The following is a 14,665-nucleotide window of genomic DNA, read 5'->3' on the forward strand; positions in this document are numbered from 1 at the left end:
GTATGTTCAAGTGTGTTGCAGTATGTTCAAGTATGTTGAAGTGTGTTGCAGTATGTTGAAGTGTGCTGAAGTGTGTTGAAGTGTTGAAGTGTGTTTGTTTTTGTCAAGCTTGTCCAACCTAGCAACAGTAACTAAGGGTGGCGGGACTTTGGATCAGTCAGTCAGTAGTTTCAAACATGAAGTGGATGAAGTGTCGGTAACAACGGTCTCACCCTGAACCAGCAGCTCAGAGGTGGAGGTGGCGCGTCCACTGCTGTTGGTGGCGGTCACAGAATATGTCCCAGAATCCTCTGGGAAGGCCTCGGCGATCAGCAGGCCGTACAGGTCTCCCTCCTGGAGGATCCTGAAGTCGGCAGAGCTCTGGATCTCGGCTCCCTCTCGGTAGAACTTCACCACGGGCGTCGGGATGCCGGAGACTCGGACGTCCAGCCTCACCTGGCTGCCCTGTCTCACCGAGGAGCTCTGCAGTCTCTGAAGGAAGTTCGGAGGCGCCGTCTCGGCTGCAAAGACACAGAATACGTCTCATTGTCCAGTTACTTTAACGTGCATCTAAACATGATGAGGAACCAGGACAGAGAAACGCAGCCAGTCGGACGTACAAATGAACTCTGACCCCTGAACCCACATGTTCCAGCTGCTTTCTCATCATGTGGAGTTCAGTAACGGATCCTCACTGGTTCAGGTTCAACTTGTTAACCCGTTAACTGACTTCAGGTACCTCTTAAGGGAAGTTATGCTGCAACAGCTGCTTCTATATCGGTTTTATCACCCGATTAAGTATCAGGCCACGCCCCTCGGCTGACGGGTAAATTTAGACTGAAACACAATATTTATCTTTTACTTATCGAAGGAGACGATTCATATTTATATAATTTAGAACATTGTGTCATCAATGCTTCTTTTGGTAACACTACAATATATACTGTAGTGTTGTGTCTCTTTGTGGTTGTTCTGTGTCTCTTTTTGGTTGTTTTGTCTCTTTGTGGTTGTTCTGTGTCTCTTTGTGGTTGTTTTGTGTCTCTTTGTGGTTGTTCTGAGTCTCTTTGTGGTTGTTCTGAGTCTCTGGTTGTTCTGAGTCTCTTTGTGGTTGTTTTGTGTCTCTTTGTGGTTGTTATGAGTCTCTTTGTGGTTGTTCTGTGTCTCTTTGTGGTTGTTCTGAGTCTCTTTGTGGTTGTTTTGTCTCTTTGTGGTTGTTCTGTGTCTCTTTGTGGTTGTTCTGAGTCTCTTTGTGGTTGTTTTGTGTCTCTTTGTGGTTGTTATGTGTCTCTTTTTGGTTGTTTTGTCTCTTTGTGGTTGTTCTGTGTCTCTTTGTGGTTGTTCTGAGTCTCTTTGTGGTTGTTCTGTGTCTCTTTGTGGTTGTTCTGTGTCTCTTTGTGGTTGTTCTGTCTCTTTTTGGTTGTTTTGTCTCTTTGTGGTTGTTCTGTGTCTCTTTGTGGTTGTTCTGAGTCTCTTTGTGGTTGTTCTGAGTCTCTTTGTGGTTGTTTTGTGTCTCTTTGTGGTTGTTCTGAGTCTCTTTGTGGTTGTTCTGTGTCTCTTTGTGGTTGTTCTGAGTCTCTTTGTGGTTGTTTTACGTCTCTCTGAGGTAGTTTTACGTCTCTCTGTGGTTGTTTTACGTCTCTCTGTGGTTGTTTTACGTCTCTCTGAGGTAGTTTTACGTCTCTCTGTGGTTGTTTTACGTCTCTCTGAGGTAGTTTTACGTCTCTCTGTGGTTGTTTTACGTCTCTCTGAGGTAGTTTTACGTCTCTCTGTGGTTGTTTTACGTCTCTCTGTGGTTGTTTTGTTTCTCACCTGTAACGAGGAGTTCGGCGGTACTCGTGGCTTGTCCAGCACCGTTGGTTGCTCTGACAGAAAATCTTCCACTGTGTGCGGCGGTCACGGCGGGGATCTTCAGAACAGCGCGGCCGTCGCTGAACGAGATCTGAATGCCGGGTAAAGCGGCAGCGGAAAGAACCTGGCCATCACGGAACCAGCTCACCTCAGGAACTGGAGAACCTGCAGAGGAGAGGAGAACCGGACCGGAGATCCTTACTCACTAAGAGGACGCTCCAAAATGTATCAGGACATTTGTCTTTCATTTCGTTGTGTCCAGTACAGGACACATCCAGGACATGTTTAGCTAAGCATAGCACAAAGACCGGTAGCAGTAGGAAACTACTAGCCTAGCTTAGCACAAAGACTGGTGGCAGTGGGAAACTACTAGCCTAGCTCTACATTTCACCTTTTTAAGCCACAAAACAAACTCAGTGATATGGTGGTGAGACTATAAATCATGACATTCATGTTATTATTGACAACAGTCAATATCTGCTAACATTAGCTAGCAAGGAATCCTGATTCTATTCAAATCTATTCTGGCTGTTCTTTAACCTTCGGTTGAATTCAGCAGATCAAATCAGACACATCAGAGGTTTGAAGCGTTCGGTTCTTACCACTAACTTGAGCCTCGAACGTCGCGGCACTACCCTCTAGTGCCACGACGCTCTGCAGCGGCTGCGTGAACGTCGGCGCCTGTGTTGACATGTTGATGGTCGGCACCCTGCGGACAAGAAAACAAAGACATTAACACAAAGACAATAACACAAAGACAAGAAAACAAAGACATTACCACAAAGACATTACCACAAAGACAATAACACAAAGACAAGAACACAAAGACAAGAAAACAAAGACAAACACAAAGACATTACCACAAAGACAATAACACAAAGACAAGAAAACAAAGACATAAACAAAAAGACAAGAACACAAAGACAAAACCACAGAGACAATAACACAAAGACAATACCACAAAGACAATAACACAAAGACAATACCACAGAGACAATAACACAAAGACAATAACACAAAGACAATACCACAAAGACAATAACAAAGACAAGAACACAAAGACAAGAACACAAAGACAATAACACAAAGACATTAACACAAAGACATTAACACAAAGACAAGAACGCAAAGACAATAACGCAAAGACAAGAACGCAAAGACAAGAACGCAAAGACAAGAACGCAAAGACAATACCACAAAGACAATAACACAAAGACAATACCACAAAGACAAGAAAACAAAGACAAGAAAACAAAGACATAAACAAAAAGACAAGAACACAAAGACAAAAACACAAAGACAATACCACAGAGACAATAACACAGAGACAATACCACAAAGACAATAACACAAAGACAATAACACAAAGACAATAACACAAAGACAATACCACAAAGACAATAACACAAAGATAATAACACAAAGACAACAACACAAAGACAATACCACAGAGACAATAACACAAAGACAATAACACAAAGACAATACCACAAAGACAATAACACAAAGACAATACCACAAAGACAATAACACAAAGACAAGAACACAAAGACAATAACACAAAGACATTAACACAAAGACATTAACACAAAGACAAGAACACAAAGACAATAACAAAGACAATAACACAAAGACAATACCACAAAGACAATAACACAAAGACAATAACACAAAGACAATAACACACATCATCAGAACTAAACAGGAGCAGGAGAACTTTATACATTCACACTAAACATTAACACAAAAAATCTACTTTTCTACTTCAACTGAACCTTCTACAGTTCACTCATTCATCCTGGATGTTAATAATAATAATAATAATAATTATTATTATTATTATTATTATTATTATTATATGTAGTCATTTCTTTATTTACACAAAGTTATCAAATGAACAGACATGATTAAAAAACCATAGTGACATCATTATGTTCCTGAATGAAAAAGAACAGAAGATGATCATCTGTGCTGCAGTAACCAACAACCAACACCAGGGGAGCCACTCCAACACTGGAGCATGCTGGGAATTACACATTCACCATAAAGGGAGGTGGAGAAAGAATTTTTGATGCCAATTAAAATGACCAAATCATTTCTCTAAATGGACATTAAGGACTGTACGACCAGCTGCTCCGAGGAAACCACAACACTCTATAAAAGGACCAACACACCAGCAGTTAAACAGTCCTACAGTTTCATACATGGAATAAATGAGTTTTACTATCTGGAGGATCTCATCTGAAAAACCTTTTGGTAGAAACTGAAAGGTGTCCGTACAGAGAGAAGAGAGAGAAGAGAGAGAACAGAGAGGCGGCACCAGATGTCTGTTGATTGATTTGATCAGATAGTTCCACATTTACTCCACTAATTATTAATTATCATTTATCGGCAGAACCAGAGATATCGTCTTCTTTATTCCACACATTTTTCTTCAAAACATGCTGCCTACATTACCCACAATGCAACTTTGCATTATCAGACTTTCTACAACATACAGTATGTAGTTGTACTCCCCAACACCTGGAAACATTAGTTTAAAGTTCCCCTTTAAATCTAACCTTTGGTCAGTTTTATAGATTATATTTTATAGATTATATTTACAAGTATTTTATTTAGACAAACTTCTTGTGACAACATTTAAGATTTGACAATTTCCTTTGTTAAATGTAAAAAAGGGTTTAGTTGAGTCTCTGAGTAAGATACTGACAAAAAAACATAGTTTTGGTATCTGTTCTTGAACTCAGGTATGAAATCAACACTAGTATTGAAAAGGACTTCCTTCAGGTTTATCCACAGCATCTGAATATATCTATCAATATTAGGGATGCAACGATTTATCGGCCGAACATCGGTATCGGATTTCCGCCTCATTGACAGCAAATAAAAAGACATTCACCGACGGCAGTGGCCGATGTTTATCTGTTGTATTGCATTTATTTTTATGCCGGCTAAATGTTGTTGGCTGCTGATTTAATTCCATTTATGTTTGAGTTGGGCTGGATAATAAATCCCTCTCATTGAGTAGGTCGTTGTATTCAGACTTAATGAGCTTTAGAAGCAGTTCTTTTTCATGTGGAAGATGATTATTTTAAAGCTTGTTTCATACATTTTTACAATTTAATTTGTTCTCATTGAAGATATGAATGAAGAAAGTTCAGTTCTATTTCTATAGTGAAGATGTCTCTGGCACCAACGGGGGAAGAAATAACAACTAAATAAACAACAACTAAACCTTTGTATCGGGCAAAGTTTGATTTTAAACATCAGTTTCTGTATCGGTGCATCGCTAATGGAAACCCAATATCTCAGACATCATCAGATAGAACCATGGTGAACAGGACTTATTTCCATCGTTGTCCATCAGAACGAGAAAACTGAATCATAAGAACTATAGAACTATATTAAATACTGTCAAGTGATTTTCTGTAGAAAATGAAGTGAAAGCAGCAGATCAGTCGTCTCCTGTTCAAACAGCTGAAGAAGAATATCTTTATGTTCATTCAGCTCCTTTATCTGCTAACAGTCAACACTAGTCCCCTTTATTCTGAACCTTAACTAAAGACTTTTATTCACCTTAAACTGAGAAACAAGATCAACTAATCAGTTCTCAATTAGGTTGGACTTGTTGCTAAAATCAGATTGAGAACGTTCTGCTGGATGGAAAGTACAGGATTAGCTGTAAATAAGGCTGGATATAGATATAGATATAAATATAGAGATATAGATATCAGACCTATTAATGAAAATGTGTCTGTAGCATTAAGTCAAACTTATGTGTTTAGATAACGTTTAACATTTGACAAACTTCTTCTGTTAAATGAATTTCTCCAGATATGGAATTAAAGAGTATGAATCGGGTATCAGAACAAACCCTCATGTGTGTTATTGGTAATAGTATTAATAAATGTTCCAATTATCCTGACCCATACATCAACATATTCTCAGCTGATCACTGACAGTAAATGTTAAAGATGTTTAAGGTCATTAAAAAACAGAGCAGTTGTAGTTCCTTTATGCTACAAAGCTAGAACAGAGAAAACCCACTAAATGTCCTGTTAAAAATGCAAAGCAGACCTGAACCGTGAAGCTGAAGCTGTGTTTGGTGTTTTCTCTGGGACAGCTGACCTGTGATACAGATGGTGGTCTGATGGTTTATTTTTAGGGGGTCTGTCCTTGGGGGTGGTCCAGGCTCCACCAGGTCTGGCTGATAGACCAGCAGCTGATCCACCACAGAGCTCAGAGCAGATTAGAACACCTGTTGAACCCGGAGGGGGGACTGGTCTTCAGTTTCAGGTGGCCTTCAAGGTGTTTCAGCTTACTTTATTTTGTTTACGTTTTAAGATGATTCATGTTTAGTGCTGTAGTTTACTTAATACTTCAGCTTTTTACTGTAAAAAACAGAAACTAATTCAACTTTGCCTTATTTTGTTTTGTACTTCAGTTTTCAGTTTTCATTTTTAATAATTTAATATGTTTGAGCTAAAATAGGATTTCTAACCAAGGCTTTAGTTTAAATTAAAAAAAAATTAAAAACTAACTTTGTACTGTAAAAACAACAAATCACCTAACTTTATACTATAAATACAACAAAATAACTAACTTTGTACTATAACAAAAACAAAATAACTAACTTTGTACTATAAATACAACAAAATAACTAACTTTGTACTATAAAAACAACAAAATAACTAACTTTGTACTATGAAAAACAAAATAACTAACTTTGTACTATAAAAACAACAAAATAACTAACTTTGTACTATAAGAACTATAAAATAACTAACTTTGTACTATAAAAACAAAAAACAACTAACTTTGTACTATAAAAACAACAAAATAACAAACTTTGTACTATAAAAACAACTAAATAAATAATTTGTACTATAAAACAACAAAATAACTAACTTTGTACTATAAAACAACAAAATAACTAACATTGTACTATAATAACAACAAAATAACTAATTTGTACTATAAGAACAACAAAATAACTAATTTGTACTATAAGAACAACTAAATAACTAACTTTGTACTATAAGAACAACAAAATAACTAACTTTGTACTATAAAACAACAAAATAACCAACTTTGTATTGTAAAAACAACAAAATAACTAACATTGTACTATAAGAACAACAAAATAACTAATTGTACTATAAAACCACAAGATAACTAACTTTGTACTATAAGAACAACAATATAACTAATTTTGTACTATAAAAAACAACAGAATATGTAACTTTGTACTATAAAAACAACAAAATAACTAACTTTGTACTATAAAAATAACAAAATAACTAATTTGTACTATAAAAACAAAAAATAACTAATTTGTACTATAAAACAACAAAATAATTAACTTTGTACTATAAACAAAAACATAACTAACATTGTACTATAAGAACACAACTAAATAACTAACTTTGTACTATAAAACAACAAAATAACCAACGTTGTACTGTAAAACAAAATAACTAACATTGTACTATAAGAACAACAAAAATAACTAATTTGTACTATAAGAACAACAAAATAACTAATTTGTACTATAAACAACAAAATAACTAACATTGTACTATAAGAACAACTAAATAACAACTTTGTACTATAAGAACAACAAAATAACTAACTTTGTACTATAAAACCACAAAATAACCAACTTTGTACTGTAAAACAACAAAATAACTAACATTGTACTATAAAAACAACAAAATAACTAACTTTGTACTGTAAGAACAACAAAATAACTAGCTTTGTACTATAAGAACAACAAAATAACTAACTTTGTAATATAAAAACAACAAAAAAAACTAACTTTGTACTATAAAAACAGAATATGGAACTTCGTACTATAAAAAACAAAATAAATAACTTTGTACTATAAAAACAACAACAAAACTAACTTTGTACTATAAAAAACAACTAAATAACTAACTGTACTGTAAAAACAACAACAAAACTAACTTTGTACTATGAAAATAACTAAACAACTACCTCGGCCTGTAAATACAACAACAAAACTAACGTTTTACTTTTAATCAACAACAAACTATCGGCCAAACCAATGTGTCATAATTTTGTTAGAAAACAAGATCAAATGTACAGTGAGCAGGTTTGTGGAGTTGACAGTTCAATCCTCTACTGAAGTGTCAATGAGCAACACTTCACAAAGAAATAAGTAGAGATAGATAGAGAACGGCAAAGAGAAAGAAAAAAGAATAGATATATAAAACTAAAATAAGAATACAATAAAAAATAGACTACATGAGCATATGGAAAAGAAAATGACAAGGTAAAGTGACAGTGGTGTTGATAATGATGCAAAATCCTTTCTAATATATGAACATAATATAGTATAAAATGGTAAATTACGACTATTTTATTACATCATTGTATTATAACTGTATCAACCATCTAATGTTTGAATCTTAAACTTTAAAACTTGTTTAAAAGCAGCTGTACGTGTTACAACTTTGAAAGTAGGGCTGCACATAACAAATATTTTCACTGTCCATTTATCTGTTGGGTATTTTCTTGATTAATTGATTAATCATTTTGAAAAAAAGTGACACAGAGTTTAAGATCTTCAAATGTTTGGTTTTTGTTTAATTCGAACAAAAGTTCAAAACAATTATTTTCTGTTTACAATAAAAAAAACACAGCAAATATTGATATTTGAGAGACTGGAACTACATTTTTCTGTTGACAAAAACTGATCAAATTCTATTCTATTTTGCTTTGTGGTTCATATTTCAGTTTTAATTTTAATTTTAACAAATTTTGCTTCATCCAACATACAAGCCTTTTAATCAATGGGTTTAGTTTCAATAAAAAAAAAAAATTTGCAAAAACAACAAAAAATGTCAGCGTTTTAAACTCTGGCTCATTATTTCAGTATTAAATGACAGCAGTTTGTCCTCCTGAGTTCTTCAGGAGCTAAACTTTACTGGTCCTTCATTAACTGTCCCTGTTGGTCTGTAGTTGTCCCCTACTGTCCCAGTAGCTGGAGACCAGACCAGCATGGCGTCATCCCTGAGGCTGTGCTCCCATTTGGGGGAAGAAACTTGCTGGCTGTATTCGAAACCTCATAAAATACTAGTACAACCTCATATTATACTAGTTGTACAACCTCATATTATACTAGTAGTACAACCTCATAGTATACTAGTGGTACAACCTCATATTATACTAGTAGTACGTACTGATTTAGCCAAAATGTAGTATGTAGTATATAGTATGCAGTATGCAAACAAAAGCAATACTAGCATACTGATTCAGAATAAATGTCCAGTCTGCATTGGACCAGTCTACCTCGCCTACTGTATCCCACAATGCAAAGCGCTGGACCGCTACAGGCTACGTTACAACAACAACAACAGCTAAAAACGCCTCCTTTTTGACATTTCACTTCTGAGAATGTTTTAGGAGAGAAATCAACTGTGTAGATTTAGAATATCTGCAGTTTTACGATATTAGACGGAGAATCGAACATTTGTTCCGACGTTGTAGGAGTTTAGAAGCTCCACAAACTGCCGTGACAGCTAGCTATAGCGCCAGTCGGTCCCGCTCACAGACCGCTATGATGCTTAGTGATGTTGGTAATCATTGGGTGATTCTGGTGACAGTGAATAGCATGGCTAGCTAACGTAAGCTGCAATAATACAGTCATAAATGAACAAAATCTCAGCCTAGAGATCAAACAGTTGGTTATCAACAGACAACACCCAGTCTAAAGGGATTCTATCAGATACGTAGAGACGTCTGGATCTGTGTTGGACGGGGGACGACTGAAGGTATAAGGTTTATTAAGGTATCGCCAACGCTCAGGTTCAGGTCAGATCACTGAATCATTATTAGACGTGTGAAGAAAACAAACGTCTGTAGAACAAGAGATAAATGAATAGAAACTGGTGAGTATAACAATCCAAACATACGTCAGATCACATTATGAGCTCTTCAGGTTTCTGTCCCCCTAAAGGGGGCGGGACCTGGACTTCTACTGAAGCATCTCTGGTTGGCTCTGACTGGCTCAGTTTGGCCCTGGTTGTCCCTGGTTGTCCTTCTGTCCTCTATCACCTTCTCAACACCAAACTGCCGACGGTCATATCCTGGTAATTACAGGTAATAAAACACCTGCAGAGACTCTGAACAACATTCAGCTCAGTTGAGCTTCAGACAAACAGCTGAAGCTGAAGCTGAAACTGAACCGGCTTTAACAAGAATCAACAAAGAGATCTATTCTCCTTTATTATCCTCTATTCTTTGTAATGTTTAACAGTTTCTGATTTAATCTTCTGTTATCATTATTAATATGAACCACAGTTAAATAATTACTTTATTAATTGATTATTAGACAATCATCAGACGTTTTATTGGAAACTATTTTGATAACCAATGAATCATTTAAGTTAAAATGGAAAACACTCTCTGGTTCCTGTTTCTACTTATATAATATGAATACATATATGATATATTATAAATATATTCATTTGGGTTTTGGAACAGTTGGTTCATCAAAACAAGAAGTCTGAAATGTCAACTTGTGTCACGTTTTACACTATTAGTATAAAACGAAAATAAAATTATTTTCTGACATTTTTTGGACCAAACAATTAATTGGTGATAAAAAATAATCCATATAATAATAATAATATAATGAGATGTTTAAGGGATAATTTATGGATAAATTACTGGATTATAATACATATGGTATTTTTAATGGATTATATGAACAGTTTAAGGGCTTTTTAAGGTGGAATTTCAGGAACAACTCATATATTCAGTAAATTTTAAGTTGTTTTCTCTACAGATTAAGTAAAGTTAAGGGAGTGTAAATATTACAATCCATTTATTGATCCATTAATTTACCCCAAATACCTGAATAACTATGAATCCCTTAAAATAGCATTAATTTACACCTGAAAACATTTATAACATAATTCAAAACCCCTTAACCTTAATGAGACCTTAAATGGATTTGTAAAAATATTCTAAAATAATTGAGTAAATTAAGAGGAAAGTTAAATCCCTTAAAATCTACTTAAATCAAAGTGTTATAAATAAGGGTGTTTTTAAGAGGTTTTCACATTCGTCTTCCTAAAATAAACGTTTCCATTACCTTTGACTTAGATTAAGGTGTGTGTGTGTGTGTGTGTGATTCATTAATGGGGTTTTAAGGGATTTTAGGATTCATTTCATCAGCGTTAAACAGCCGCCAACATGTAAAGGGTTTTTCTTTAGAGTCACATTAAAAGTGACGGTGTGTGGAGGAATAATCCGGTTTCTGAGAGTCCCTGAACGCCACATCAGAGCTGATCTGGTTTCAGATCTAAACTTAATCTGATGACGCCTCTAAACACATCTCAGATTATTAAAACAGGATTAAACTGTTATTAAAAACATGATTGAAACGTTACTAAAAGGTTCCTCCAGCAGGTTTCTAACTGGACTAAAGTGACTGAAGGGAAAGTACATTTACTAAAGTACAACCGGGAGGTACTTGTACTTTCTTTGAGTATTTCCCCTTCCTGCTCCTTTATAGATCACCTCACATCTCAGAGGGAGTTATATCCTACTTTAATCACACAATAATATTATTATTATTAAATATGATGAATACTATCAGTAGTTAAAATGATCTCCAGCAACATTAATGCATCAGAAATAATAAGAATAATAATAATCCAACAAGAAATAAACATACAGTATAATAATAATAATAATAATAATAATAATAATAATAATAATAATAATAATGTGACACTTTAATTCTTTTATTTTATGATGAATACTTCTAGACTTCTACTGAAGTACTTTAACTTATAGTGGAGTATTTGTACTCTGTGGTATTAATAATTATACTTCAGGTAAGGATGTGCCCGTTTTAAATCATCCGTTCTTCATGTTTTCTTTTAGTTTTGAGGGTTTTATTATTATTATTATTTGTCAACAGATTTAATGTCCTGTCTCCCTGTCTGTTTAATGTTTAAATTGTTTTTTTTAAATGTTGTTTATTTATATATATATTTTTTTCCTTTTTTAAAACTATTTAAGAATTCAGTTTGAATGATTTTGATTTCAGAGTTCCTCTCAGGTTTTATTTTTGGAGACGTTATTAATGTGTTTTGCTCTCTCAGTTCTAATTTCCACTTTTTAAAGGGAAAAATATGAATTTTGTAGTTTTAAATCTACTTTTCTAGACTGCTCAAATAAAGTATTTCATTGTAGATGTGGCCGATGAGCAGATGAAATCAAAGCTGCATAAAGACTAGAGCGTTAGTGGAAGTCTGCTGAGCCGGAGTCCGTTCAGTAAAGACTATAAATAATGAAGCAACAGCTGCTGACCTGACGCCCCTCCACAATAAAAGCTCCAGTGATGTGTCGTTCCGTTCAGCCAGACACCGGGTGGGGGGGGGGGGGGGGTTTATCTAACACCAAACACTAAAAATAACATCCCCCCCCCCCCCCCCAACACCACACCTCAGTTTGATTGACAGCCACCATGTGGCACATAGCTGGAGGAGCAACTGATAGCCCCGCTGCTGATTCCCTTAAAAAGCCATCAGCCGGCCAGCTGAGAGTCCAGTCTGATGCTATCAGGGCTATTCTGGGATGTCCCATTATAACCTTCAGCAGGCAAAAGCAGCTAAAACACTCCAACGTGTCTCTGTGTGTCACTACTTATGAAAAGTGACTTTAATATCAATGGAGTGTGTTGTGTGAGAGTTAACAGACAGACAGACAGACAGACAGACAGACAGACAGACAGACGGACAGACAGACGGACAGACAGACAGACAGACAGACAGACAGACAGACAGACGGACACTAACTAGTCTTTAAAGACACTTACTTGTGTGAGCAAGGATGCCCGGGCTGCCCGGAGGAGGGCTGTCTTCAGAAGTGTCTTTATCCAACAGAATGTCCTCTCTAAGTCCAGCAGGAGAAACGTCTTCACCCCCCCACTAACTCAACAAAACTACAGGCAGTGCCGTAGTTCTGTTCCTTCCTCCTGACAGCGCTCTCTCCAGCCGAGGCGTCCAGGCTGGGAACGCTGACTCTGCTCAGAGCCGACAGACGGGCGGCGGGGGGCTTTATACCGCTGTGACATCACACCGGACACCGCCTGCCATTGGTCCGTCTACAGGGAAGCATGGGGGGTCAGGGGGCCATTTTATCACACGCACAGTCACACCTGTCAGTAACACACACACACACACACACACACAGAGTACTGGGAGTAGAAAGTACTAATACACACCTGTCAGTTGCTTTACTTCACTGAGAGACTAATGCACACTGTGAAAATACTTCACTACAAGTACAAGTACTAATACACACTGAAAATATATGGAAGTGTTTATTGGACTATAATAGATGTAATCCACAGAAGACAATCCACAAATATGAACCATGATCTGCAGATATTTCACTATCCACAAACGTGTATCTTTGTATTTGTGTAGTGTAAAGTCACATCCACAAAAATGCAGGGCGATTTGCAAATCCACATAACTCACTCTGTGAATACGTATTTTAAGGTTTACATGTAAAGTGATAAACACGTATTTGTGCACTGATCTATCTGCTGCGGTACCAATCGGACAAAATTCCGTAAACAAACAGGAAGGAAGTTGCAAATGTCACATGACCTACAAATGCACAGGAAGAGATCTGCAAATGTGCAAATATCATTCCACGTGTAGAAATAGATGCACAAATGTGTGTTTATCACTTTACATGTAAACCTTTAAATACCTATTTACAGAGTGAGTTATGTGGATTTGCAAATCTCCCTGTATTGTTGTGGATGTGACTTTAAACAACACAAATACAAACATAAATATTTGTGGATATTGAAATATTTGCAGATCATGTTACATATTTGTGAATTGTCTTCTGTGGATTACATCTATTATCTACAGATCTGCTGCGGTAAGTAAGTACTAATACCATATTGTGAAAATACTCCACTACACTAGTGTGCAGTAAAATATACTTAAAGTACTTCAAATAAAAGTATTCATTGAGCGGTAAACTGTACTTAAAGTAAAAGTATTTAACACTAGTAAAATGTCATTAAATGTAGCAAAAATATTAAAATTAAAAATAAATGTAACCATTAATTAATTAATTAATTAATTAATTGGTAAAATGTGACAAACTGATATTTCTGTTTTAATTTACTTCTTTATTTATTTATCTTTGTATTAATTCCCTTATTTATGTATTTACTCTTCTGTTTAATTCACCCTTTATTTATTTATGTATTTATTGTTATTAATTAATTTTAGTTTTGCATTTATTTTTTGATTTATTTTTAAATGGATGTATTTATTTATTTATTCATTTATTTATTCATATATTGATGCATGATTTCCCCTTTGCATTTCACATCTTATTTATTCCCCCAAAGTTATTTATTTATGTATTCTTTTCTTTACACATTTCTTTATGCATTTCTGCCTCATTATGCAAATAAAAATAAATAAGGGGGGATTTAAATAGAAGAGTAAATAAATAAGGGAATTAATACAAATAAATAAATATAGAAGCAAATTAAAACAGAAATACCAATGTATGTCACATTTCATCAATTAATTAATGACTACATTTATTTTGTATATTATTTTTGCTAAATTTAATGACTTATTTATTTATCTATTTATTGATTGATTTTAAGAGTATAAAGTACTATAGTTACCTCTGAGATGTAGTAGAGTATAAAGTACTATAGATACCTCTGAGATGTAGTAGAGTATAAAGTACTATAGTTACCTCTGAGATGTAGTAGAGTATAAAGTACTATAGATACCTCTGAGATGTAGTAGAGTAT

At 35.1% G+C, this 14,665-nt stretch overlaps 1 protein-coding gene across 4 annotated transcripts in view; it reads right to left on the reverse strand.

Moving 5' to 3' along the window:
- Positions 1-12,915, reverse strand: part of ttn.2 (titin, tandem duplicate 2) — a 235,068-nt gene extending 222,153 nt beyond the window's left edge. For 3 of the 4 annotated variants that reach the window (XM_074658000.1, XM_074657999.1, XM_074657998.1), the window contains exons 1-4: positions 12,683-12,914; positions 2,430-2,536; positions 1,789-1,992; positions 213-500 (exon numbers count right to left, since the gene is read on the reverse strand). In XM_074658000.1, the coding sequence (XP_074514101.1) occupies positions 213-500; positions 1,789-1,992; positions 2,430-2,520 (583 nt within the window). In that variant the 5' untranslated portion in view covers positions 2,521-2,536; positions 12,683-12,914. Of the gene's footprint in view, positions 1-212; positions 501-1,788; positions 1,993-2,429; positions 2,537-12,682 lie in introns of all 4 variants that reach the window. The other variant, XM_074657997.1, reaches the window with a different exon arrangement.
- Between the last annotated feature and the right edge of the window lie 1,750 nt (positions 12,916-14,665).

Source organism: Sebastes fasciatus, chromosome 14 (genome assembly GCF_043250625.1).
Source record: "Sebastes fasciatus isolate fSebFas1 chromosome 14, fSebFas1.pri, whole genome shotgun sequence".
In the NCBI taxonomy this organism is placed as follows: Eukaryota; Metazoa; Chordata; class Actinopteri; order Perciformes; family Sebastidae; genus Sebastes; species Sebastes fasciatus.